General features: G+C 40.6%; 1 protein-coding gene across 1 annotated transcript in view; it reads right to left on the reverse strand.

Moving 5' to 3' along the window:
* gfra4b (GDNF family receptor alpha 4b) overlaps nucleotides 1-23058 on the reverse strand; it is a 33763-nt gene extending 10705 nt beyond the window's left edge. The window contains exon 1 of the mRNA XM_079269369.1: nucleotides 22742-23058. Coding sequence (XP_079125495.1) covers nucleotides 22742-22784 — 43 coding nt within the window. The 5' untranslated portion in view covers nucleotides 22785-23058. The remainder of the gene's footprint in view (nucleotides 1-22741) is intronic.
* Nucleotides 23059-25952: the final 2894 nt, after the last annotated feature.

Below are 25952 nucleotides of genomic sequence, written 5' to 3' on the forward strand. Positions count from 1 at the left end.
TGAAAAGAGCTGCCACTCTTCTTTTGAGTGCTCTCTTTGTAGGTTTCTTTTTTTTAAAAATCATACAGTTACTGAAAAAAGAGAAAAGAAAGCCATTTTCTTTGCAGCCCTGCTGTCAATGTGACACGTTTACATGTTGTCTTACATGATGTTTTACTCCTTATGTGTATCCAATTAAGTAAAAAAAATACATGCTGCTGTTGCTACTCAAGAGTTGTCTTTAGAATTAAAAGTACGGTTTTTTTTTTTACATTTGTGTTCTCAGGTTATTCTAAAAACATATTCCGAAGCATGACCCACAATAAGCCAAGAATATCCCCTTATTCAAACACTTTAAACTCGTACCACCTGTTTTCTACCGTAAAAAAAAAATTCCATTTCATGCTGCTTACATCCGCTAACACTCAAGATGTTTCTGAGGCAAAATTGTCTCAGCTACTGTTTTGATCTTTAAAACAGGCACGCACGCACGCACGCACACACTCCAACAAAGAAAGTAATAAACCAACATGTTTTACGTTTTGTCAATACCATCCCATCAATAACATGTGCCTTTTTAAAGGTGGATCTTTAATCGAACCCCACAGGTGAATTGAGTCTCACTCACATCAGGAGTGATTTAATTAGCTCTCATGCTCTTTGCAGCACATGTCAGCTACGTGCATCCAATGCCGAGGTGTTAACGCTGGGAAAAAAATAAATAAACCAACGCCAATGTCCGACCCTCGGCCAGATGGTCTGTTGCAAATTCGAGGCAGAGTTCCCAGGCCCGTCCTGCTATGTGTGGCAGTTTGTGCTGCCTGGGTAGAAGCTGGAATAGACACCATACATCATGAATGCAAATGAGTCGCTTGATTTGACATTTCCAATAAGCCCGTCTCTATGTACCAGTGGGTTTAGCCAATTAACCATGTCAGTAATCAATGTGTTCTGAGGCTCAGTTAAGGCCTCAGTTTCCCCGCCACATAAATCACGGGCAGATTAGCTGATCAGTTACCCTCGCGCACCGACTTAATGGTCCACTTCAGGGGAGATAAAATGGAAAATGAAACTTAATGAAGTCAGCTGGAATGTAACCCTAACTCCTATATACCTACAAAGTGAGGCGAGGGAGGAAAATGATAATTTATTGGTGCACTTAATGAGTATCACCTTTGTTTCAGTGCTCGTTAAAGGTGCAAGATTCGAGATTATCAACATTGTGATTGCCTCTGAACAGCTAGTAGCCATCACTCCACTATATCTTGACACAGCGAATAGTTGTTTGCTGATATTTAATGTTCACAATGTTAATACAGCTCCGGCAAGATTTGGAAATGATCTTGATAGTCGGATTAAAACTAGCAGCCTCACTTTTAAAGTGAGCAGCCTCCACCACCGATACAAAGGATCTTCAGGTTCAGCTTACTTTTATCATGACTCAAGCCATTTTCTATCTGGTTTTTGGCAGCTACTTCTGCATACTTTCAGCTAGCAAACTCAAACTTTTGAATGTTATTATTGGAACAACTTTTACGACAACAAAACATTGACTTGTCACCTTTCAAGTTGATACGGTAAACTTCTTAGCAAACAGTTGCTTATTTACACAGCCAGCCGTTACAGAGCAGCATTGTCATTCATTCGGAGTTGTTTCTGCCAAGTTTCTACTCAAAACCTACTATCTACTAAAATCTACTCAAAACCTGAACATCTGCCTCTTAACCTCCGCTATGTTCACTAGCTTGTCACTCACTGTGTCTGTCTGCAGTCTAAAAATCTGTGCAAACGGAGTTACATTTAGCTGTTTGGTTGCCAGGTTCAACAATTAATGCTGAATTTCTACGTCTTGCACATATATATTTGAGTCTTGTACTTGTATTACTAGTCTTCAGTCAGTTGCTTTTGCCACCGCTGCTTCCCCAGCTTATTAAGAAGCTTTAATCAATCACATATATTGTCTTTAAAAACTACACTTTTCTAGATTTGTATCCTTTTCAAATATTAACTTGAGCCAAAACGGGTTTTTGCGAGGAGACAGAAAATTCATAGACTGGTAAATGTGCTTCAGCATTTTAATTCACTTATAAAAAGTAGTGAAATGTAAAAGGTTAGAAGTGACACACTCTAATGAAAATCCAAGTGAATATTAAATTTGGCTGATTCTTTATTGATCTCCTGCTGGTCACAGTCAGCTCCTGAATTACAACACGTTGCCTTTGAGAGAAAAGTGAAGTTCATCATATTGTGAAAGTCAGGTGTCCTTTTGTGTCCTATTTACATCGTTTGCTTTATAAGTGACAACTTCTAGGACCTCAACAGTTAAGATACTGGCTTAAGTGAAAATAAACTCTTCTACTAGTGTCATCTTTGCAGAGATGTAGCCTGTATTTCTCTGAGATACATTGTTGCTGTCTGATACTCTACATAAGACAACATAATTTGCTTTTATGGGACAAAATGAGCTATTTCAGATATCAAAGCAGAGTAGATTGTATTTGGCAAAATGAGACTGAAAATATCCATCTACATTCAAAATAAAGCAATGTCAGCTCCACTCATGCTTCATGTTAGACATCAAACAAAAAGTGCACGAAGACCTAGAAAAGCACAGTATTGAACAAGGAGCACTTCAATCATACTATGTTGGCTATGTGGTCCACATACCTATTTTTTAAATTCATTTTCCAACATTTTCAACCTTCACGAAGAGAAAATGACACATATGCACATATTAATGATTTATTCCGAACTCTGATGATAAAAACAGTTATTATCAAACACTCTCAGCGACAGCTCAATCAGAGATGCGTACATTAAAATGATTTTATCGGGAATGATTGTATATGCAGCTGCCAGAAAAGAGTACAGACGTGATCATTACACACAGGGAACAAAATTAGCATCTGCCACCTGCCAAATACAGGTAAATGTTGGCTGTTGCGGATAAAAAATAAATAAATCAGGTCACCTGCCACCATGACAGGTTTTCCTTGACAGGTTTTCCTTATATTAAGCAATCACATTATATAAGCACAAGGCAGGAAATACCATCAAAAGCAGATCATAAGAAAAACAGAGGATGCTCTGTAGATGGAGGGACGGTACAATTCATGGCAGCAGAGGCATGAAGGATTCTGAAGTGAGAGTTTGTATTAAAAAGACTGTAATTAATGATTGTAGAAGCCAGTTAGTGATCATTTCATGACATACATGAATTACACACTTTGCTCATCTATGACCGCTTGAATCAAGAACGTAGTTTTGCTACTTGAACCATTCCAGTAGCTTAATAGGTCAAATATATTACCCTGTGAATCAACATCCTGCCATATAAGTTAGATCGATTCCTTGATTTTGGAAGGAGAATTATGTTCTTCAAATGTTTTGGTGAAGTAAATTGTGCACAACCGTTGGAAAGACCTGGGCCTGTCCAACACGAGCGAGTTGAAAAAGTCTCTTGTGAGACGTTTCTATCGACAGCAACTGCAATTAACTTCTTTGTAGGCTGCACCAAGTGCCACCAAGGCAAAAAAATGGAAAAGGTCAAGTTTCCATATCCACCATGAGACTAAATCATGCATTCTGTAACCTTCCTATTTTTTTGCCTGTACATGTCCATTCCCACATTATAACTGTTTTTCATTTCCTCTCATTGATATCAGCCTCATTGTTACGGTTTGCTCCCCCACAGTTGTATCAGAGCTGTTTTACTGCTAATTCAAACCAAATAATGACTGACTGCTGCTTTTTCAGAGTAAAACCATTCAACCGGGGTGGCTTTTATTATGAAGCAGTCACAGGAAGAACAATGTAATCGTCACCAAAGTTACCACTGACTGTGACTGTTTGACAAGATAATGGTCTTTTACAGCATGCAGGGAGCAACGCAACAAGACAGAACAGCTATAGGACGTGTTGAACTGCACTTGCGGTTCCCACCAATAACCAAGGGTGTCGCCAAATCAACCCGGACTGAAATCTTAAGGATTACAACTTTAATTCCGAGGTAATAATGCTTCTAGAGAACACCACAGAATCACATTCACACAAGCACACATTTGATTGCGAGGTCTTTTTAATGCACTGAAAACATGTATTCCTCAAAGTGACGTCTCACGTCTCCAAGAAAGCTTCAAGTCCTGAATAGAAACCATTTAGTTACTGAACAACCATTTACCCTCCTCAGCTTTCACCACCACCCTCGACTTTAATCGAATGCTTTCCCTAAGAGGAGCTTCGGCCGGAGAGGAGACGCTCTTACAATTCACAGAAAGCCGAGCCTAAACTCACCCTGCTTTCCCCATCGCCAAACATGGACGCAGACAAAATAATATGTGAATAAGTGACATTTGAGTAAATAACAAACATACAGAATTTCAGCCAGTTCCAATCATTACTCGGCACTCAGCTCTCAAATACAAACGATATGACATACGCCTGCTCCTCTAAATCCCCTGCAATGAATAGATAATAAACAAAATGTCACAGCGTTGAATCCCTCAGCAGCCTCTTGTTGATTATGTTGCATGTGCTTGCATCTAGTAGTCACAATAAAAAATAAAATAAATCGTATTAATCTCTCCCCATTACTAGAGGCAGGAGCATGATGTCATGTTCTCACCATGTCTTCTTTTCAAACGTGCATCTTCTCTTTCCTGTGTTTAAAAAACAACAACTTTATTCTTGAATTTCGCATTCTCTCCCTGCAGTTTGAAAAGCGCCCACAAACATACAAATTGATCCCATAATGCAAAGGCTGCTCTCTGAAGGGAGCGAATTGTTAACAAAAGATTATTTGCGAACACGAAGATGGATGGTGATTGTTGTTCATGACTCGAATGGCTGCTTCCAGTGAGCACCTATGTCGCTCTGAGCCGACTAGAGTCTGTGCGTGTGCATGCGTTCTCGTTGTATTGTCCCTTTTGAAAAACCAGTTTGAGCTTCAGTTTGTAAATGAGAACGTTTGCAAAGCCAGGGAGGTGGGTAGTTGAGGAGTTTGGGATTTAAAGGAGCATTATTTAATTTACGACATCAATCAATCTCTTATCAGCGACAGCTTTGCCAGGACTCGGGCATATAGGAGTTTAGTTAGAGGGTGCTTTCACATCTGGTGGGAGAAAAACATTATTCATTGTTGCACTTGAGTTCTGGTCCAATTCCTGTTCAAACGGAAGACCAAATGTAAAGTTATACAGACTGACAATTTGTTGTTTGAACAGTTTTGGCGATGTTCCTGCATAATCAGGGACCACCTGAAGAAATCACATTCTGGTGACTGACAGGAGTTTATGCAGTATTGTATTGCCTCTTATGTGTATATTTATGTTCTTTGGTGTCATTAAGGGCTCACAAAGAAATAACTAGGCAACTGCAGTATGAATGCAAATCGTCCGCATGTTCTGAATAATGACTGGAAGGGAGAGACGGCTCATCGTCGGTTTCAATCGGCAGCCGATTGATTGGTGCATCTCAATCATAAGTTTGCTTCCTGAACAGATTTTGCGATAAGAAGATAGATTTATTAACAGTCAAGCTTTTGAAATCACGTTAAAATCACATATCTGCTGTCTTAAAATCTTGCGGTTGGTCCGTATGCTTTCACATCACAAACAAACTGCACCAGAGTTCGCTCGGAAGCGGTCCGAGACCCCCACCGTTCAAGCGGTCTCTGTCACAGGAGGTTATATCAACGCCAGGAGTAAGAATAGAAACGCAAGGAGACGCAAGGAGGAGCTTACAGGCCTGCCTGTAGGGTTCAACAGGAAGCATGGTGATAGTTAGCAGGTATAATGTTTACCGTGTTCAAGATTGGATCACTTGCACTCAACTCAACACAAAGTTCAGCTGAGGCTGATTGGACTGTGATTCATTTTTCAGGTGTTTGTTATTATAGCATTGGACAAATTAAAATGCTGAGCAGATGATGGCGATAGATCAGGGGATCACTAAAGGGATTACATTTCATCCTGAGGGAAATGAGTGTCTCTACCAAATGGAAATCCATCCGATAGTCATTGACCTTCTGGTGCTTCTAGATGAAAAGTCAGGGGATCACGAGACATAAGGATTCATCCTCTGGGAAACATGAATGTCTACATATATTTTTCATGACAATCAATCTAATAGTTGTTGAGTTGTTGAGATATTGAGACCCACCAGCATTCCCAGTCCATAGAGCCACAGTGCTATCATGGCTAAAAAAACATATATGTGTTTAAATAATGCGATTTTTGATAAAAAATGATCAATAATGTGGATACAAATGACAGAACAGCTAGAACAGTCTAGTAAGAAGTCGAAGACGTTCAGAAAATGGCATTGCTTTCCTGTAATGCAGCCTTCATAGCCAGGACAAGACAGTACTTCTGCCATATTACGATATCCAAAATCTAAGACGAGATCTAATCTCACATCATGATATCGATATCAGCGCACATGCAGGTTTTTGTTTTTCCACAACAGAAAAACAAGAGTGGAAATAAATAAAGTGGGAGATTAAATCGAATATACAATATTATTCTCTGAGGTTGTTTCACCTGCAATACATTGCCAAAGTCACTCATAATTGCTTTTGTCTGCTCAACTTTATTGCTTTTATTGTTGTCTTTTCCGTCGTTGGCCAACATCATTTTATTTCCTTGTTTGTGAAGCACTTTGTAAACTCGTTTCAACAGGAGCGCTATAAACTAAGTCCCTGTCATCAAATCGGCCTCATTGCCTATTTGGTGTTTGACGATGATCGCTGTCTGATGATTTACAGGTGCGTGTGTGATGAATTAAGACTGTGTGCTGTAAATAGCTTCAGCTTGCGTGTATTCATCAGAGGATCACTGCTCTGATGCTGCAGGAGGATCTTCTGAAGCTGTGCTTCTTCGTTACTTCTTTCTTTATATTGAACTTTACATGGACTAGTGGAGGACACAGATGTATGTACGTACAATAGGGGAGGGCTATGGTACCTCAAATTTATATCACAGTATTTTTGTGGGTTTTTACGGTGATGGTATTATATCTCATCACGCTATGACAAAATTAAAAGGGATACTCCCTTCAAAACGTGATTCTACCAATTTTCACTCAATGCAACGCAATGTAAGGGAACAAATATTAAGAAAGGAGAACAAAAAATGTAGGAAGAAACCAATAACTGACACAACCCGTTACATCTTAACCCACAAGAAGAAAGACCAGTTCTGTTGAAGTAAAAACGGACAATGTGGCTGCGGTGCGGCTCATCTAGAGTGTCGGCGTGCGTTGCCAAAAATGACATTGGTGATGGTGATGAAACCGGTATACCGCCTAATGTATTACAATTATATCTGTACACACATTTCATTAATCTGATACAAAATACATATTGAACGTCTCCGTTCAGTTGCAGTCTTGAACCTGGATGTTCCTCCATAGTTCTCCTTTCTCTGTTATTGTTGCTGAAGTGAAACAGAAACATATATGCAGGTGTTGGTGTTCTGCAAAAGCTCTATGAACCACCTGAAGCTTATGTTACTGACAGGCTGGAGCGAAAATTCAGTTCGGCACAACATCACCCACCCGCTGACACAGAGAGACAACCATACGACAAATTCACAGCGTGATTTGTTGCTTGTGCCACAAGAAAGACTAACAGGACAAAGACTCTGTTGAAATAGACTCACTACAGTTCCAGGTCGCAAATCAACACAACAACAACACAAACAATTAAAAAAAATCTTTCTCCCAACTGAGGAAAACACATGCAGACGCAGTAGACAAGGCATTTACATTGATGTCAAGTAGCAACAGTGAAGAACATCTCTGTAGGTTTAGGTGATCAGATAAACAATGCTAGTATCTACACAGGCCTTCCTTCTTATCAAAGAATACGTCCATACTAAGGCGGCTGAATGTGAAAATGCCCTTTGAGTTGTTTTTGTTGTCTGTCCGTGCTGGAAAACAGCCTCATCTCAACTACGTCTTACTCTTTCAGTTGCCATACAACAAAGGTGTGTTTTAATGCCGCCAAACTCACAATTTTGTTGTTCTAATTGACATAATTCATAAACCAGTAACTTCTTCTTAGTTACTAAATTCAACTCGGTTAATCTGCAGATTAGTTTCTTGGTTGTTTACTCTATAAAATGTCAGAAAATAGTGAATAATTCAGATGACAATTTGTCAGAAAAAACTAAACAACACAAAGATATTCAGTTTATTCCTGCATTCCGTCTTGCCGGCTGTCCTTTTCACACAGATGTGCCGACTCTGTCTGAATAATGACACAACAGTCCCGCCTTGAACACACACAGTTGATATGCAGAACAGTTTCCACTATAGTCGGAAAATTCAATTGAATTAATTTCCCCAGATATAATAAAGGCTGTGATTATGTAAGTGTGAATGAGTGAAGTTCTCTCTCTCTCTCTCTGTGTGTGTGTGTGTGTCAATTTGTATGTCGGTGTGAAGGCCCGTCAAGTTCAGTCTCAATGTCACACAACAAATACTGCTTTATCTTCACTTAGAAATTGTGACATTATGAGTGCCTCTGTCTGTAATGGTTGCAATTAACTTCTCAGCATATTGTCCTTTGCTTGCGGAGGGGAGAGAGAGCATGACACGTCATGTTTTTCTCTCTCAGTGAGGAAGTGCTGGCTGTCTGTCTGCACCACTGAGCAGGACCTATGCCAGCCAAACAGGGCATGCAAATGATGGGTCTTCTCAAATATCGGGTTTGAAGCTGATTGGTTGAATTGTAACTTCCCTGCTGGTTCCTGCAGAGAAGAACAACAGTGTGCCTTGTGGAACTTTCCCAGCGCTCGCACAAGTAAGATGGAGAATATTTACAGAACAGTAGCAGCGCTGCCTTAAAGTGATTAAGTGTTAACCTTCTGTCGGGTCTGATGTTGTGGCAAGACCATTATACCTGCCAGCTGTTGCTGTCGCTCAAGAGTCATTACAACAGTGGGGAGGGGCCACGCATTCCAATATGATGATTGATGGCCACTTTTGCTGATGAGACTCTTTAACAGCGGAGTCCTCTGTGTTGCGCAGACTGCCAGCATGCCTCCAGTCCTTGAGACCCGTCTGTTGTGTTGTCGTACCGCAGAAGCAGAGGAGAGGAACTCGAACATGAATCTTGAGATGGGGCTTTTCAGCTGATTGTCTCCTTGCCTCCACTGCGATAAAGAGTCGCAGCCTGTCAATTTCCATAGTGTGTTATTTCTTTTTTTACGCGAATAAATCACAGGGCTTTTGCTGTCTTTTTCAATTTTATGGGTCCAGATACACACCACACCAGTGATGTGATACAATTGTCTCGTGTGTTTTCGCTGTAAGTTATCTCGGTGTGTTGCATGGCCTTTATAAAGCAGCACTGCCTTTACATTTTGCGTCTCCATTTGCCTCCGTGATCTGTAATTGGACAAATCGTCACACATACGCCTAAACCACTTTATACAAGAATATCAGTGCAGGGAAATTATCATTCACCTAGAGTCAACATTAAGATGACAAAAAGTGAAAAGTGGGTCAGCGTGAGCAGATGCTAGCCAATTAAGATCGACTCCGGCGCACAGGACTCTGTCAATCATGCACGGCCTGTGGGACCGCAGTAGTGTTCTGCAGTGGCTTCTTTGTGATTCATTGTTTTAAAGACTCGGCTGAAAGGTCACAAAGGGATAAGAGACACCAAAAGGCATTCGGAGTGCCAAGTTTCACGCCTGGCAACAAGCAATTTCTGGTAAACTCTCAGTGTTAGTCGTAGTGCAACTTCTGAATATGTTTGAAGAGGAAATGTGCCATTCCTCAAGGATCTGAAACCTGGCTACCTATTTGTCATCTTCAGAGCTGTCAGTCACGCTCACAACACTGTTGGTGATAGATTCAATTTACAGTCAGATGCTGAGGTGTTGAGCCATCTTAAAAAAACACAGTCGGACCACATGTGATCACAGCGAAGCCGCTCCTCGTTAGCATGTCACAGGAGTGATTCACAGCATGTGGCCTTGCATGGTTTTAAAGACGCTCCGCTCAACCGGCTGCCAATGATTTGTGTGTCATTTGTGTGTCATTTTTCTGTGTTTTTGAATGTTCTGTTCTTATTCGTCCAAATATCAAATGTATGATGTGAAATTTCCCCTGTAGTGATATCTTTGTGGTGTCCTGCTACAATATCGACATTGGCCGCCACTTATTGATTTTCTCTTTGTTTCTTCTCATCGTTTTTTCTACAAGTTTTTCTTTTTCTGACCTGTTAAACTTCCTATGGTAATAAAGAAGTGTATGTTAGAGTTCATGGATATATTGTTTTACTTTGTTTTTTTACTGCAGTATCTAATACTGCTGGTATTGGTATAGACTACTACATTTCTACTTCTAATCTACAGCTTCATCCTCTATTTACTGTTTATTATAAACAGAAAGGCAGAGTCTCACTGAAACAGCCGTCCATTATTCAGACCAGAACTCATTAGACATTTCTGTCACAGTTTGGAGAACAAGAGCAGTGCTGTGCATGAAATGGTTGTAATTTTCTTTTTCAGTCACTTCAATTTAACTTCCACTGGCAATAAACCACAACAACGTCCTAATTAATTTCATCTCTGAAATTCATCATTACTCAGTCAAACAGACTGCCTGGATTAGAGCTTGTATGGCCAGACATGACCTGAGTTAAAGTAGAATTGAACAAGAGACTTCATTGACCATGTTTGCTGTGTTTCTGTGAACGTAATGGTAAAGGATCTAAAACCACTTAAGGACGGACTAACAAGCTGTGTATTTCTAGAATGACAACAAATGAATATGACAAGATTTTATGCATTTGTAATTTGCCAGAACTGCTCTGAAATGCATGCAGGCATATCTAACACAGCCTCCAACATTTAAAGGGCTTTAAACAAGATACTGGGTGGGCTTGTTTTTGTGGAGTTGTCTCCTTTCTTTCCTGTACCCTATACCAGTGGTAATGAAGTTGCAAGGTTGGAGGACTTATTTGAGGCGCCCATGCTTCCAAAGAAAACCCTCCCATTCATCCTCTATAGACAATGTTAGGTGACTCACAGTTGGGGCACTTCAAATCTCCTGGTTAAATCATGCACGACAGCAGACTAGGGCTGCAATAACTAATAGATTAAATCAATTAAAATAGATAATAAAAATAGTAGCGACAAATTTCATCATCGATTAATTGAGTCTGCGATATGATGGTCTATGTTGGGTCACTGTAATGACGCACGGCTGCGGCAATGTCTCTGTGGGGGCAGGAAGCCAGCCAATGTCACGTTTTGTGTAGCTCACATTATAAATTACAGGAAATGGAGCCGCCTCCTTTGCCTCTGGAGCATGGAGGAATGCTCTGGAGGAGGCAGAGGCTAAGGATACAGCAGCTGGAAGTGCAGAGGCAAATGGACTGTACAATGGAATCTTGTAATTGACAGAAATAACTCCCTTTTGCTTTATCTTAATTTTGTGATGGATCAATTTAGCCGCGCTAATACTTGATGGCGCTAACGCCTCACCTACGTTGATCCATCACAAAATGGAGAGTGAACAGATGGAAGGTTTTACGTTTTTTTAACGGTCCTTCCATTTGTCTTTCAAAATGAACACAAATAAGCCGGATGTAGGTAACTCTAATTTGCTCAAATATGGTCGGAAAGACAAAATGTTGGAATTATTTGAATATTTCATGCCATTAGTTGGAGACATTATAAAGTAGGGCTGCACGACATTGGAAAAAACAGACATTACCGTTGTTTATATATACATATATATATATTGCAATATGAGAAAATACAAGAATATTCACCCGAGATATGGCAGGCTACATTTTAAAGGTAAATGCAGCAATCTGGTGCATTTTGAGAGAAAAATCAAGATAAACTATTTTGTGATCCAGTAAAAACATTTATTCATAAATTGGTGGGACAGATGGATAAAAAGTCACACCCTTAAAGCGTGGTTAACGAGATGTCTCTGACTTTCAAGACGAGTCCGGTGGGTTCCTGCCGTGGCCCTGGAGGTGGCGAGGTCCGGGCAAAGGGTGCTTTTAAAGCTCACGGTCGGAGCCACCTTCACCCAGGGCCTTTCCAAGTCGACCTGTTATAGCCGGGCCAGCCACAACTGGAGAGAATATCCTCCCACACCGAGCGGCTCTGACCCGCCCGGCTGAATCCCCCGAAACTCTCAACGTGCATTTCTGTAAGATACATTTTGAACTGCAACAGAAAAATTGGCGTTTATTTAATGTATTTCAGTATGTAACCGCTTGTTTTCTGTTACTATACATTTCTGTTGCTAATGTACCTGAGTGAAAGAAGCCTGTGCACCTATTCACCGCCAGTAGGCCACATGGTTCGATTTTGTTGTGTGCTGCGTTGCCATTTGTATGATAATCACATCGATTGCTTTCCTTACTTTCCTTTGTCCCTGAATACCAAGACTGTCAAGGCTAGCTCATACTGAATGCAACGTATGTCACCCCACAGCTGCCCGCTCAAGGATTCCTGGTGTGTTAATCTGTTTTAAAAATGAATGTATATTGGCACATTAATGTGATTAACCCGCTTAATCAAAAATAGACTTTGCCCCTGAAAGTTCAGCCTCAAGGATGACGAGACCGAATATCTCAAGTCCATAAGATGACCTCAGAATAGTAATTAACAGTTTATCTAAATGTACAATAATTCACACCGAGAGACGTAGACATGCACTGATAAGCTTCTGATTACAATTAGTGCAAAAAGTGTTAGTCCCAGTGTGTAATCCTCTGTCTTCTGCCTCTGCATAACCTTTCCAACAGCATACAAGAGATACTTAGAGCGAGATATTCGTCCTGAAATGACCTTTGTTTTCTAAGACTCGGCTTTGAATCGTCTTGTGGCCTTGTAATGACTTGAAGAGAGCAACATCAGCTTTTACGTGACCTTTTGTTTTGCACAACATCACCATATGTTGTTTCCGTAACCCCAAACAGGTGTTACTCCCAGGTTAGAAGGGCACGAATGTGTGCGGCAACTCGGAGGCAATGGATCAACATCCCAAACATACAATGCTGCCTAAAACCATGATTGAGCATTGGGTAAAGAAACGTCCATTACAGCCCCAGACCCTAAATCATGTAAAATCTTTCTTAACTGCTTCTATATTTTCTTCATTTGGGTTATTAGGCCATCAGACAGTATGTAGGCCTATCTATAGTATAGTATAGTATATATAGTATAGCTTTTCTAGCCTTGTATTGTATCAAATGGGGTTTGATTCCATGAAAATCCTTTGAACACATACTGTTAATGTTGATGTGTTTTACTCCGTTATGCTAACCATTGTGAAGATGTAGATACAGTATATATCATGACACGGTACCACAGAAAATAACTTCCCAACCCACTCAAAGCAGGGTCTTCCTGCTCCTTATCACAGCAGCAGTGTTGAATCCCCCCCCCCCCCCCCCCCCCCCCAGGACGTGTGTGGCAGAGATTCAATGCACCTAATATGGAGTGATTCTTCTCCAGAGGCATATCCATGGGAATGTGGCTCTGGTTTCACAGTTATCACTCACATGGCGCTGTCAAACGCTTAGTGGCATTCTCTTGATCCAATTAATTAGGAGCAAGGCATGGAGAGTGGAAGGGATTTGGATCGACCAAGTGGTGACAGAGTCAAAGGCCTCTACAAAGCGGGGCCAACTTCTCGTCACACACTGGCCGTCAATGAGACATGTGAAGTACTGCTGTGTTAAAGAAAGTTGTGGATGTAGAACATGCTCGCCGAGGTTTCCGACCACATGCAATCATAATAAAGCCAATCTCCAATAATGTAAATGTAAACTACTTTAACGGCCCGACTCCAGCTTAGTTTCAATAATGGAGCGTCAAATGAATTCCCAACATTCATAGCTGTTTTTTTCTGCCGCTGATGAACCTCTTTGGAAAGAACCAACATGAATCAAAAGCGAAGGATTTTCCCCCATCGGATCATATTTCAAGAAAGAAATACATTATTAATCAACAGTGCTAATCACAATAATACTGTCACTTTCGCTTGTTAAAATGACAAACGTCGCCAGCAGTGGGTCACAGGAGCAGTCACGTAAATTCCATTTGTAGCCAAATATTGTTTATGAGGTAAGAGGAGCTCCACTCAGTGACACCACTGCACAACTGAGTGTTTTTGTAGTCCCAACAACTCCAACAAAGTGACACAAAAAGCTGAAGTGTTATTATAATATACAAAATACAATGTGTAGCAACGTTTCCCTGAAATACTGCTAGTTCTGTGGTGTTGGCATTTCAAATCTGCTGCCTGCAGTGCTCCATAGGAGCGCTTCAAATCAGGCACCTCAATGATAGTTTTCAGTGAGTTTGGGCCTGAAGTTTTAACAAATGCTGAAGACACCGAATAACTTACCTTCCTGAGATTCAGCATTAGTGTCATTAAGCGGAAAGTGAGATGGGAATCTTCTGCGCACACAATTGGCAATTTGTTGGCAGCTTCATTCCCTGTGTCTGACATAATGAATCGGGCAGTGGTAAACGGAGGTGGCATCCTCTGCTGCATGGAGCAGATGTTGTAAATCCACTGCAGCTCACACAGACAGGTGCCCTCCAGCCGGTTCCCGTCTGCTGCCTTGGTAATGGCGTGTTTCCTTTCCTTGAACACTGGAGGAATCGAGCAGCACTCCGTCCAACCTCTATCATCTCCCCATTACAAGGTTGTACAGCAGAGCAAGTTGACCAATCACCTCTGGAGGTTGCTTTGTGGAACAAAATGTACAGGACGCACACACATGTATTGAATATCCAGACCAAAGCGAACTGACTCTTTGACGCTCTGCAGTACTTTCTCACTGATCAGAAGAATAAGACATTACAGTCTACAGTCAATCCAACGAGTATATTACATATTCAAATGCTTTCAGACTTGAGCCTGTTAAAGTGGGCACTTGTAGGTGTTAGTTTGCTTGTGGGCAGCATATCTCGAAACTTCAAGCCATTGAAGCCAAGGATCGCTCTCCCTTTCATTTCAATCTACATCTATTGATCTTATTTAAGATGGTGATACACAAAGACCAAACTAATAGCATTCCACTCGAACAATAGCCATTCATCCATCCGTCTTCTAACCACTTCTCTGCGATGAAAGCAGCTCTGGATAGATCGTAGTCATATCCGGGGGAGATTGTACAGTGCACTGTAAGGGAGAACATGCTAACTCTATTAGCCACTGGACCACCGTTTTGCAACAATAAATAAATAAAAGAATCAAGAAATATGGGGAGAAAAGCTTGAACTGCATAGCTGAGAATGTTGCAACTGCAAAATGAGTCGGAACAAAATCCCCCTCCAGTGTTTGTGGTTGTGACCACAGATGATAAAGCACTGGTAGAGCCTGTTGCTCTTATCAGTACTAATAAACTATCCTTGTTTTTCTTTTTATTTCTATTGCACAGTGGTGCAGTTTATTTTTTCCTCTGAATAATGAAATATACTTTGCAAAATCTGTTTTGGCATGATTTTATCACCTCGGGGAGCCTCAGCATAATTTTCACTGAGATGAGATGCGATGTCTCTTCTCCTGGCATCGCTCCACGGGAGTAACGGCGATACTACTGGAGGACACGGTACGAGTGACGTGGTTTAGAGTGAGGACACGCAGCCTGAGATGTTTCAATGGATGGCTGCGAACTATTTCAATTTCTAATACTATTTCTGTTGTTGCGACAATAATTCAATTGATATTGTGCAAACAAGCATTTCCAGTCATTCCTTTTTTTATTGTGCCTAGGATGAGGCCACAAACTGATTTCACTGATTTGATTAACCGAAGAGCACCTCCTAGGCATAAAGATGCCAAATTAATTTCAGTGAAAAAGTGCTTGGTGCCATAGCTCTGCTGGTATATGGTGTAGTCTGGGAACGCTGATAAGAAACTATTCCATTTACTGGCTCAACTGCAGTGTAATTCACTTGCCTGTGCATGTAAACAATGAAACGTAATTAAATCCTATAAAGATTGAGGTTGCACTTATTTTAATCAAATAACAACAATAATGTACTGTATAGTACATATGCACCTGCAGCTACAGATGTCAAAAAGCGCAGTTAGTGAGCTCATTCATCCTGCCTGTCATAAAACTGTGTTGAGTTCACGATGATACAAGGATGCTGCATCCATCATCTGCCAGTATTGTTGTCTAAGCTCATTTTCTGGCTTGGTATATACAAATATACTGTGTGTATATATATATATATATTTCCTTTTTTCACACTGTTTCTCCAGCTTTTGGCTCACACCACTTAAGACTGTTGAATAAATACAGGCCAGCATATGTTTATGGCAAAAAAAAAAGTTTCATAATTTTATTTAGAGAAAATTGTGCTTAGGATATACTGCTGTACAAGTCTCCCCAGAAAGCCGACCACTGTGAGATAGAGTAGCTCTTTACCGAAAGGGAAATTGGAAAGCAGGAAAAGGAATGGAACACCAGCAGCAGTCATTCCGATGACTGGTTCATCAAAAAGTCACTTCATTGTCTGAACCCTGCGGTTATTAATGCCAGCGAGGAAATTAATGTCATTAATGTCAGAGAGGAAACAGAAACGTCACTTTATTAATCAAAAAGCAGTTCAACATTGACTGAAGTCCACATCTGCTCGTCTTATCGTTTTTAAAAGGATTACGTCTGTGAATCGACAATGTCTAGAAAGCTGCAGTGTTGTTTCCAGCTTATTGCTGATGTCACGCTGATGTTTGTCCATCTAAGAGAAGTATGCTCACTCAGTCAGTGGCCGTAATGCAGGCCTTGTGTGCAATGAAAATACTAATTTCACACTCAGCTAACTTGAGGAGGGAGACCGGAAAATATGTCCTTGCACCTTTGTCGCATGTACTCTTCCTAAAAATGCGCGTCCATCTATCTTTGTGAAACTTTACTCACCCCAAATAGATTTAGAAGTGTCCCAGAAATACAACACGAAGGCAAGAAGTGGAGCTTAAGCCCTCCGTTTGAAATTGTGTCACAATGGGGGCTGTGCCTTCTTGCCTGGAACAGTCTTGCTCTCTGGATAACCACGACAGGCTCTGAGTTAATGAGCCTCTGTTTGGCCCTTAGAGGCCACTGTATGTCTGTAACCTCAGAACTATTTTCTGAATTTCCAAACTGGTCTAATGGAGAGGGAGATGCTGCTTTTAGGCTGATCAGGAGCCCTACTTATACAAGTACTTTGTCATTTTCACCTTCTAGCTTTCAACCTGGTCATCAACGGCAGTTTTAAACCCAGTGTGCAATGCAGATTAAAGGAATCCCGTTCTGTGAAGATATCACTGTCACTTCAATTTAGATAATGACCGCTGATACCTTTTTTCTTTCATCTGACTGACAGTTATACAGTCTGTTTGCACTCTCTCCCTGTCTCACTTCTGAACATAGCCTAGTGTAATAGAGGGCATTGTCTTATTTCCAGCAGAGAATCAGACCTGAGATCTTGGACACTGACCAGAAGCGTGATAATTGAGGGTCATGTTGTGACAGCTAAAGGAAAGGGGGGGGGAAGGGTGTTTGGTGAAAGCAGACACTGCATGTAATTGAGAATATATAGTATAGCATGTCCACCCGAGATGCTTAATTGATTTAACCCTGAAGCAACTCCACCTGAACAGCATCATCTTCCTATAGGCTAGCCGTTGGCAGTCTTTTTTTATTTCATCACATAATGCAAACTCCAAGTGGCCATCTCACAAATCTAGGGATGTGGAGTTAAAAAAGAAAAAAACTGTAGCTCGATCAGTCATTATCATGACACACCCAAATATCTGACCTAATTGTTCACAATCAAGTTGCATTGGAGGTAATGTAGGATCTGATGCATCGATTTGATCCTTTTTTTAAAGTGACTTAGAAAAAACGTGTCCACTCGGACGATAGTCTCGATACCTGGCGGTACCTAAATGGAACCTGCAAAATTGTAGAAAAATGAGCAACGACTTAATACCAACGTACCGGTTCTCGACAACGCTGCAAGCAGCATTTTTGGGTTCCAAGCTACCGGCTTGTTCAAAGCGTTCCCAACAGGCACGAGTAAAGTAGTCAAATGAAAAACATCCTATATATAAAAATCCTGAAGTCAAAAAGGATGGAAAACTGTTTAACGGTCTAACGCCACAATTCAGCGCTACGTTCAGTCTTTTCATGTTTTCAGCAACTATTTTGTGTGTACATGTTTCCAAACACATTTTCAGATTTGACTTTAAGTGGACAACATAAACCACATAAGTGGTTTGTGAAAATGTGAGAATGATGAATCAATGCTGCATCTTTGGCTTTAACTCTCTACCAGCAGGCCCGACGGTGCCACTGCTTGCCTCAGTCTTTTAAACCGTTCAACTGTGGGCAGCTTTTACTCCGAACTTCATGTGCTGTTTGAAGTTGTTATCGTTTAATATTATAGGCAGATAAGTTATGTAAGAAATTGAATACTGTCGCCATTAAAGGCCGGCGCCGTCAGACTGACTGACATCAGATCTTTGGCAATGTGCCCGGTCAACAGCTGATTTTAAAACCCCACTTGTTCAATACAAAGACATGTTGAAAGGCTCTGACGATGGCAGGAGAACAGAAGTACTACACAGGAAGAGTGTAACAGCCATTGTGTCTGTAAAGCTTTTAACCCCCAGCTCTGCCAGTGAGTGAATGTAACTCACACATATTGATAGGCTTTAGATGGAAAACTTGTATCCTTTATGGAGTTTTATTTCCATTAGGACGGATGCATTAAGTCATTATTGCAGCTATTATTTATGCCAGAATCCATAACATTTTCCTTTGTTTCCTCACCTGTTTTACAACAGCATATAATAGTACTCAAGGTAAAGATTCACACTTAAAAACCCTTTTATATTAAAGCACAAACTAAAGACTAACCCAGTTATTAGACCCGAGTCAATATCAGCTGGGCATATATTGCCTTATATCCACTTAATGCAGATAAATCGGTGTATGTCGGCGGAGGCGTCACAAGAAATATCAAAGATTTGTTTCAGAAACGGTGTGTGTGTTACATTTTCCAACCAGTGAGCACTGATATGGTACATGTTCAATTGTCCCACTTCGTACATACTGTACCTTTGTCCTAATTCTGTAATAATCAAATTCAAAGGATCCTTCGATTACATATTTTCTGGTTTGACTGCTTTTACCTTTTTGTCAAGCTGAACAGCTTACGGCTGAGTAGGCTGTGCTAGAAGTTAATGGGAGAATGTGCAGAGTACCGATTGAGTATGTGTTTTCCCTTCCCTGACAAATCAGACCGAGTTGCCATTTCGCTTCAATTCATTCCTTTAAATCCCTGAACACGTCAATATTGTGGATGGCAATGAGGTCTGGAGCCAGGCTACATTTTCCCTACAATCAGTCCAAATTATAGAGTATATGTTCCAGCATACAGTTACTAAGGAATCAAGAAAGTTAAGTGTCAGTTCCTCTCTTGGAACCTACCGTATTTGGAGAAGTAGAACTAAACTTTGATGAAACCATGTTTTTAGCCATCTCAGACTGATTCTCAATCACAAAAATATCTAAAAATGACCAGAAAGTCAGTGTTTTTATTGACGTTTCACAGAGGGACAAAATTTATTTATAAAATGCAATGAAATGCTATTAGTTACGGCACATTTACAACCACGTATTTAACCCTGACCTGACATCAAGTATGAAGGTTCATATACATAATGTGTCATACATGCGGTTAATGTGGTAATAACGTTGTGGTGAAACTCCCATATAGTGAAGGTTACACTTTATCTCCTCTCACCAATAAGGCCAATATTTTACTGGGACCAGAATGACTGACCTATCTGTCGCACATCAAGACAGCATAAGCTGGTGATGGGTTGCATGTCTGCCATGGTGCCTGCTTCAAATGAGATTCATGACAAATTCCCTTCAAGAGTCCAGCCAATATGCTAGGTAATAGCATGCTTGGCGGTACTTATCTGTCTCCATTAAAGACACAGGTCATATCCCACAATGTCAAAACCATTAAATCAGAAAATATAGCTTGATGGTAGGATGAAGCTGGTCGCTGATGCGGTTCAAAAGCATCTCTGATTGAGAAAGGAGGTTAAAGTACAAAGAAAAACCACAAGTAAAAATCGATGGCAGGCCTTAATCAGAAAAATCTAAATTATTAGAAGAGTTATGACCCAATTTGCATTTCCGTGTCAGCTGCGACTGGTTTTTCACGGCAACCCCTACCAGTTTGAGTGCCACTAGAGATCACTCCTCGGGCTTTCAGGTTGACCCATTAACATTGAATGCAATCACCTCGAGCTACAACTGGGACGTGATATAAAATGGTCGCGATGTCACGGTGGTGCCCTTTCACCATTTTAAGTTGATACTGCAGGAAAATACTTCTCTTCGAAAAAGACTTGCACTGCACAGTTGTGCCTAATTCTATATAATTCCGAGCCTCCGTGTGGATCTGTCAGAGGGAGTCCTGGTGCACATTTATCATTCAGATAAGATCAAAGCTGGGGACAGTCAACCACTTGGCTGGGATTCCTTTTTCTTTTTCACTACGGTGGAGGCAACAGTGATCCGGATTGTTCCACGTCCTCTGAATGTATAAAACTGACGTCCTGCTAGATTAATGTCTGCATGGTTCAAGGTTCATGATTCGTCTTAGAACAACATGGATCACATGTCTGATGAGCACGCTTTACCAAGCAAAGCTTGTTGTAGAAATAATGGTTGATTTGCACTGATAGAAAATGACGACTGTTATCTCGTCCGTATAAATGTTCTGGAGCAGTAACTGAAGACTATTTTCATCATTACTTTATAAAATGAATCGATAAAACACTTTGCCTATAAAATGTGACGAAATACCCATTACCATTCACCAGCCCACGTTGACATCTTCAAATATCTTGTTTGTTTTCTTGAGGGGGGGGGGGGATACCTTTTATCCCTTAATTATTCATCAGTAGGACATGTTACCATTTTACGATTTTGGGATCTGCATAAGGCCTCACAATGCCTAACTATCTTTGATACTTACAAAAATAAAACTTCAAGATTCATTTGCTTTTCTTCTGAAAAAGAAACTAACATTGTCTGGCTCTGTGTTTCGATCAGTAAGTAGTGAGCACGAATAACTCAAAAGGAAATGTTTAAATGGTGCAACAAGATTTTCACCCAACAAGGACAAAAAAAGCCAAGAAATGTTCCAACAATGCCTTCTATATCCATTACTCCAAGCTGAGAAATAAGGTTCACGATGTTTGCTTTCTTTTCTCCAGCTCCTTCTGGAAAATTGTGGAGATTTTGAGAATCCTCTGTGTTGGCTATAGAGCAGCTCGGAAAGCTGGATAATGTGCGAGTTTGGTTTTCAGTCCATCGAGCATTGGAAGTCACAGAAACTGCCCAGAATGCCACAGAACTAGGTTGAGTCATCCAAACAGTTTCTGACCTTTTGCAGCTTGGTGCTGGCTAATTGATTTGAGCAGATGGCTAAACTGCCTAGAATCAGCATCCAGTTTATCAGTAATGTATCTTGAGTAGAGCAACACTGCTGTGTTTATTTACATACATTTAAATCTGCAGGTTTGCAAAAACAAGCACAGTGGCTTGAGTTGTTTCCAGGCATATGGCTGGAGAACAAAACTGTCCCCGTCTGTCTCTAATCAGCCATTACCGGCCAAATCATATCAAATAAATGTGACCGTCAGACGTCATTACAGAGAGAAAAAAGCTGATTCCAAAAGCAAACTGCATTCTTTTCCATTCAGCATCCCTTACGGCATTCATTCCTCTAAGACCTTTAAATAAGACATTAATGACTAAAGGGGTGAGATATAATGCATATTCCAGCCTTTGTTGAGGAGGAAAGTTGGTGCTAATTAAAAGGGAGAATGATCATGGCTGGTGCCGTGGCCATTAGTGCGGGTATAATTATATAAGTTACAGTTAGCACTGTGGTAGCATTGAGATTGACACGTTTGTGTTTGGTGACAAAGAGACACTGTGAGCCAACAACAGGCAGCTGTGCTCTCTTAAGACTGTGGATTGGTGCCACAGAAATCAATATTCCAGATTTGCTCAATTGCATAGAGAGGAGGTGGCTCAGTGACACTGCAATGACCGATGTGCTGCTGGGGATGTTCACTAGTGTAGGGTTTACTAGATTAAACAATGAAGCAAGTGTCATATGAAGCTTGGAATCCATAATATTCGGTGTAGGGGTGAAAAGGTGTTGAATATATGGTAAATATTTTATGATGCAATACAGCATACCTAAGATGTGGATATTGGATTCTGCAGTGAGTAAATATGCATAACCAAGAACACAGAAACATAATCCACACACTGACCCCCGTGGAAAAAAAGGAGCGTTCTTGGGCAGTTTTTATATGGGCACATAGACAGAAACTCACGCGCTCAGACCCATAGTGCACGCACACATAAAGCGCGTGCGCATATGCGTAAACCTCTTTTTTTTTGCATAACACATGCTGTACAACCCAGCTGATCTCTAGTCATGTTTTTAAATTATTAATAAATATATTGCATATGAATTATACAAAGTGCGCTTTTTTACGTTTTGCTTCTTCAAGAGACTGATGGAAGAAACGACCGAAAAAGTCCTTGTATGTCATTAATGTCATGAGATTAATCAAACTAGTAAAGGAGCAGGTTGGATTATTTTTCTTCCACTGATGACGATAAACAATTCCAACATTTGCTCCATTCTTTTTTATTTTTTCAAAGATATTTACTTACCTAAAGTTACGAGATTAAACAGATAAACTCCCCACAGATCCATCTCTATGTGAAATGAGAATTTCAGATGAAGCGTCGGACCTCCACGTAGCCTTCGGCTGTATGATTACACGGCAAGAGGAGGGTATCCTGTGAGGCGCGCAGAGATCATCATTGGCACAAGGAGATTAATATCTTAAAGAAATCCTCAAATCAGTTTGTTCTTGCTGTGTCTTATTTTCTTAAAATCCCAGCAGGCTCTTCCAAGACGGTGTTACAGTCGCGCTTTTGCGCAAAGCCAGAGCCATGCGTAACGATGCGAGTGAAAGTTGTCCCGCGCGCTGTATGGTCCGGTGTTGTGAGAGCGAGCCGTCTGTTGCGCGTCGAGGTGGTGGCTAAAGTCCTTGAGTCCGCTGCTGGAGATGCTGAGTGCTGCCGGGAAGAACCACTGCCAAGAGGGAGGGAGGAGAGTGAGAACTGTTTGTGCAGGAAAGGACATTAAACAGTCTGATAAAGCAGTCGGGGCTTCCATGGCGTTAATAAAGTGTGACATAAGGTTCATTCAGCAGCATAAACCGTATTATGTTATTATCTCAGTCACTCATGTGGTATTTATAGTGATCTAAACCTGCTTTGACGTATTTATTTATGATGTTTTAGCCAGTGGTGGAAAGTAAGTGATTACATTTATTCAAGTGCTGTACTTAAATACATTTGTGAGGTACTTGTATTTCACTTAAATATTTCCATTTTCTGCTACTTTATACTTCTACTTCACTACATCTCAGAAGGAACTATACTGTGCCTTTTACTCCACTACAATTATTTGTTGACTTTAGTTGTTAGTGACTTTGCAAAATACAATCGGCAATTAAAATAAGATGTGTTATAGGTCAAGAAACGGGTAATTCATGAGCTAGCAGTATATACAGTTATTAAAATCAACCCATTCTTTACATTAAAGTAATCAACACCTTAATGCATCACTAATAATAATCTAATGATATAATATGTGATTATTCTGAAATAGGCCATTCTGCATTATGAGTACTTTTACTTTATGTGTATTTTGATGCTAATACATGCTAACACATTTACTTGCGTAACATTTGAAATGCAGGACTTTATTTGCAAAAGAGTACTTCTACACTGTGGTATTTCTACTTCTACTTAAAGGTTCTCCATATGACATTCAGCTTTAATATAGTACCACACAACTACAGCTGACAACGCCGGCCTGACCAACAGTTGCAGAAGCGTAGCCCCTCCTCTCTGGTGCCCCCTCGGATAAACACTGTTAGCTCAGTCAGCGCTGTTGCCGTTGTTTGCACTGTTAGCACTGCTATCACGGTTAACTGTCACTATGTTGAGAGCCATGTGGAGACAATAGAAATTATCTGAATTTCTAATTTAGCACCTTTATTTACCTCTTCAACTTCTGGTTATAGCAGTCTCCAATAATATTGTTTTGCTATTTTCATATGATTTGATTTTTCATGCCATAGATTTAATATAATATCAATTATAAATCCAGTGTTATAGCCTCAATGACTCTTTTCCGTACTTTGTTTTCATGTGGGACTTCTACTGGCTTGACTTTTCATCATCAGCTCAAGGTCCAACACTTGTCATTAAGTTTTGCTTGTATAATATGAAGTGTAAGTTTTTGTTGCAGAGAGCTTTTAAAGGAAAGTGAGTTGGGAGTTTGAGCTGAAGTTGGGGTGTTGAAAACTATTACATCCTGTTTTATTTTGGGGTGCATGTTTGTCTATCTGGGGTAACCTCATGGTCCAGTCTGGTCTTATTTATTTATTCTTTTCGCCTCTGTTGTGAAATGTCACTCTTCTGATTCAGATCAGTCACAATCAAATGTGTTGAAAGCCTAAATGTGAGACCTAAGTATTGATGATCAATGCTTAGCCTAAATCCTTTTCTGAAGGTTGTGGCTGCGCTCACAGAAGTCTTTCAGGTCTCCCAGAAAATCAAACAAAAGATGAATATTGATACGAGAAACTCTCAGAAGAGGCAGATTCGGGGCACTCTCAAACAGAAACCTTTTTCAGTTCTGGTTTCCTGAGCACAAAGTTTCAGAGCTCACAGTCCAAATTCATGTCGACAGCACACCTCTAATTGGTTACATAATAAAATGCGGACAGGCAGGCAGTCCCTTTTTGTAGATTCCCTCTGAAGTCAGATATCTTCAGAAGGTGAGAGTTATTGATTCTTCGGTGCCAAGAATTCAACCTTTCGCACCATCTGTTCATTTTATTGTTCAGGAGCTGTTTTCGTCGGAAGGGAACATCAGCGGAGTGAGGATGAGCATTGGAGTTTGTTGACTCGCCCCTTTAGTGCGTCTCCAAACCGGCAAACAACAAATAGAGTTTCCAGATGACCCATGCAAACAAAGCTGGCGAGCAGCAGATAACAAGGGGGTCACCATGTTGGAACAGCCATACTCTGTGTGTGTGCTTCACTGTATGTGTGTCAGTGTCTGTAAAGCAACGAGAGGGGTCCAAACGGATGATCCAGTTGTGTGCCAAAGACAGAATGAAGACCTCTGAAGAGCCGTTTCAGCCTGCTGGTGTTATCTTTACTGCCATTCATGGCTGCCCTACTATCATGCTTCACTGGACTAACATGTGCTGGCAACATTACGCATTTCCACAGCCTTAGTTGTTTCAAGTTTTTTTTTTTTTTTTTTTTTTGCTTAGTCCTCAAATCGGAAAGACTGTAACTGCAAAATGTCTTTACGCCTCAACGATTGTCATTTTCACTCCCTAACAAGCTTGCAATGAGAATATTTGGAACAATATATTATCATCTCTATTGGGAGTTGGAGTGCTTAAATGTGGGGAAGATGGGCTCTGAAAATGCTTTATGAATCCTTAAAGAGCGACTCAAAGCCATAGGGAGCTTCGGGTAAAGTACGTATTTGCAATGTGCATCTGCATTTGTAATTCAAATCAACATTAAATGTTGCAAGAATGAAAAAGCCCGGTCAACGGTTTAGGGAGAATTAGAGAGAAACTGTTTATTTTCTTCTGAACCATTTAAGTCTTTGGCTCCCTCCCAGTGGATTGGGAATGCAGAGGGGTTTGACTTTCTTATCCTCAAATTAACAAACCAACCTTACGTGATCTGCATCACCTGAGCTGTGATTTCCTCCAGCAGAGATGTGGCACAGATCAATCTCTTAAACCAAAGGCCCTGCTCACATATCATAGTTATTTTT

Source organism: Melanostigma gelatinosum, assembly GCF_949748355.1.
Source record: "Melanostigma gelatinosum genome assembly, chromosome: 5".
Taxonomy (NCBI): domain Eukaryota; kingdom Metazoa; phylum Chordata; class Actinopteri; order Perciformes; family Zoarcidae; genus Melanostigma; species Melanostigma gelatinosum.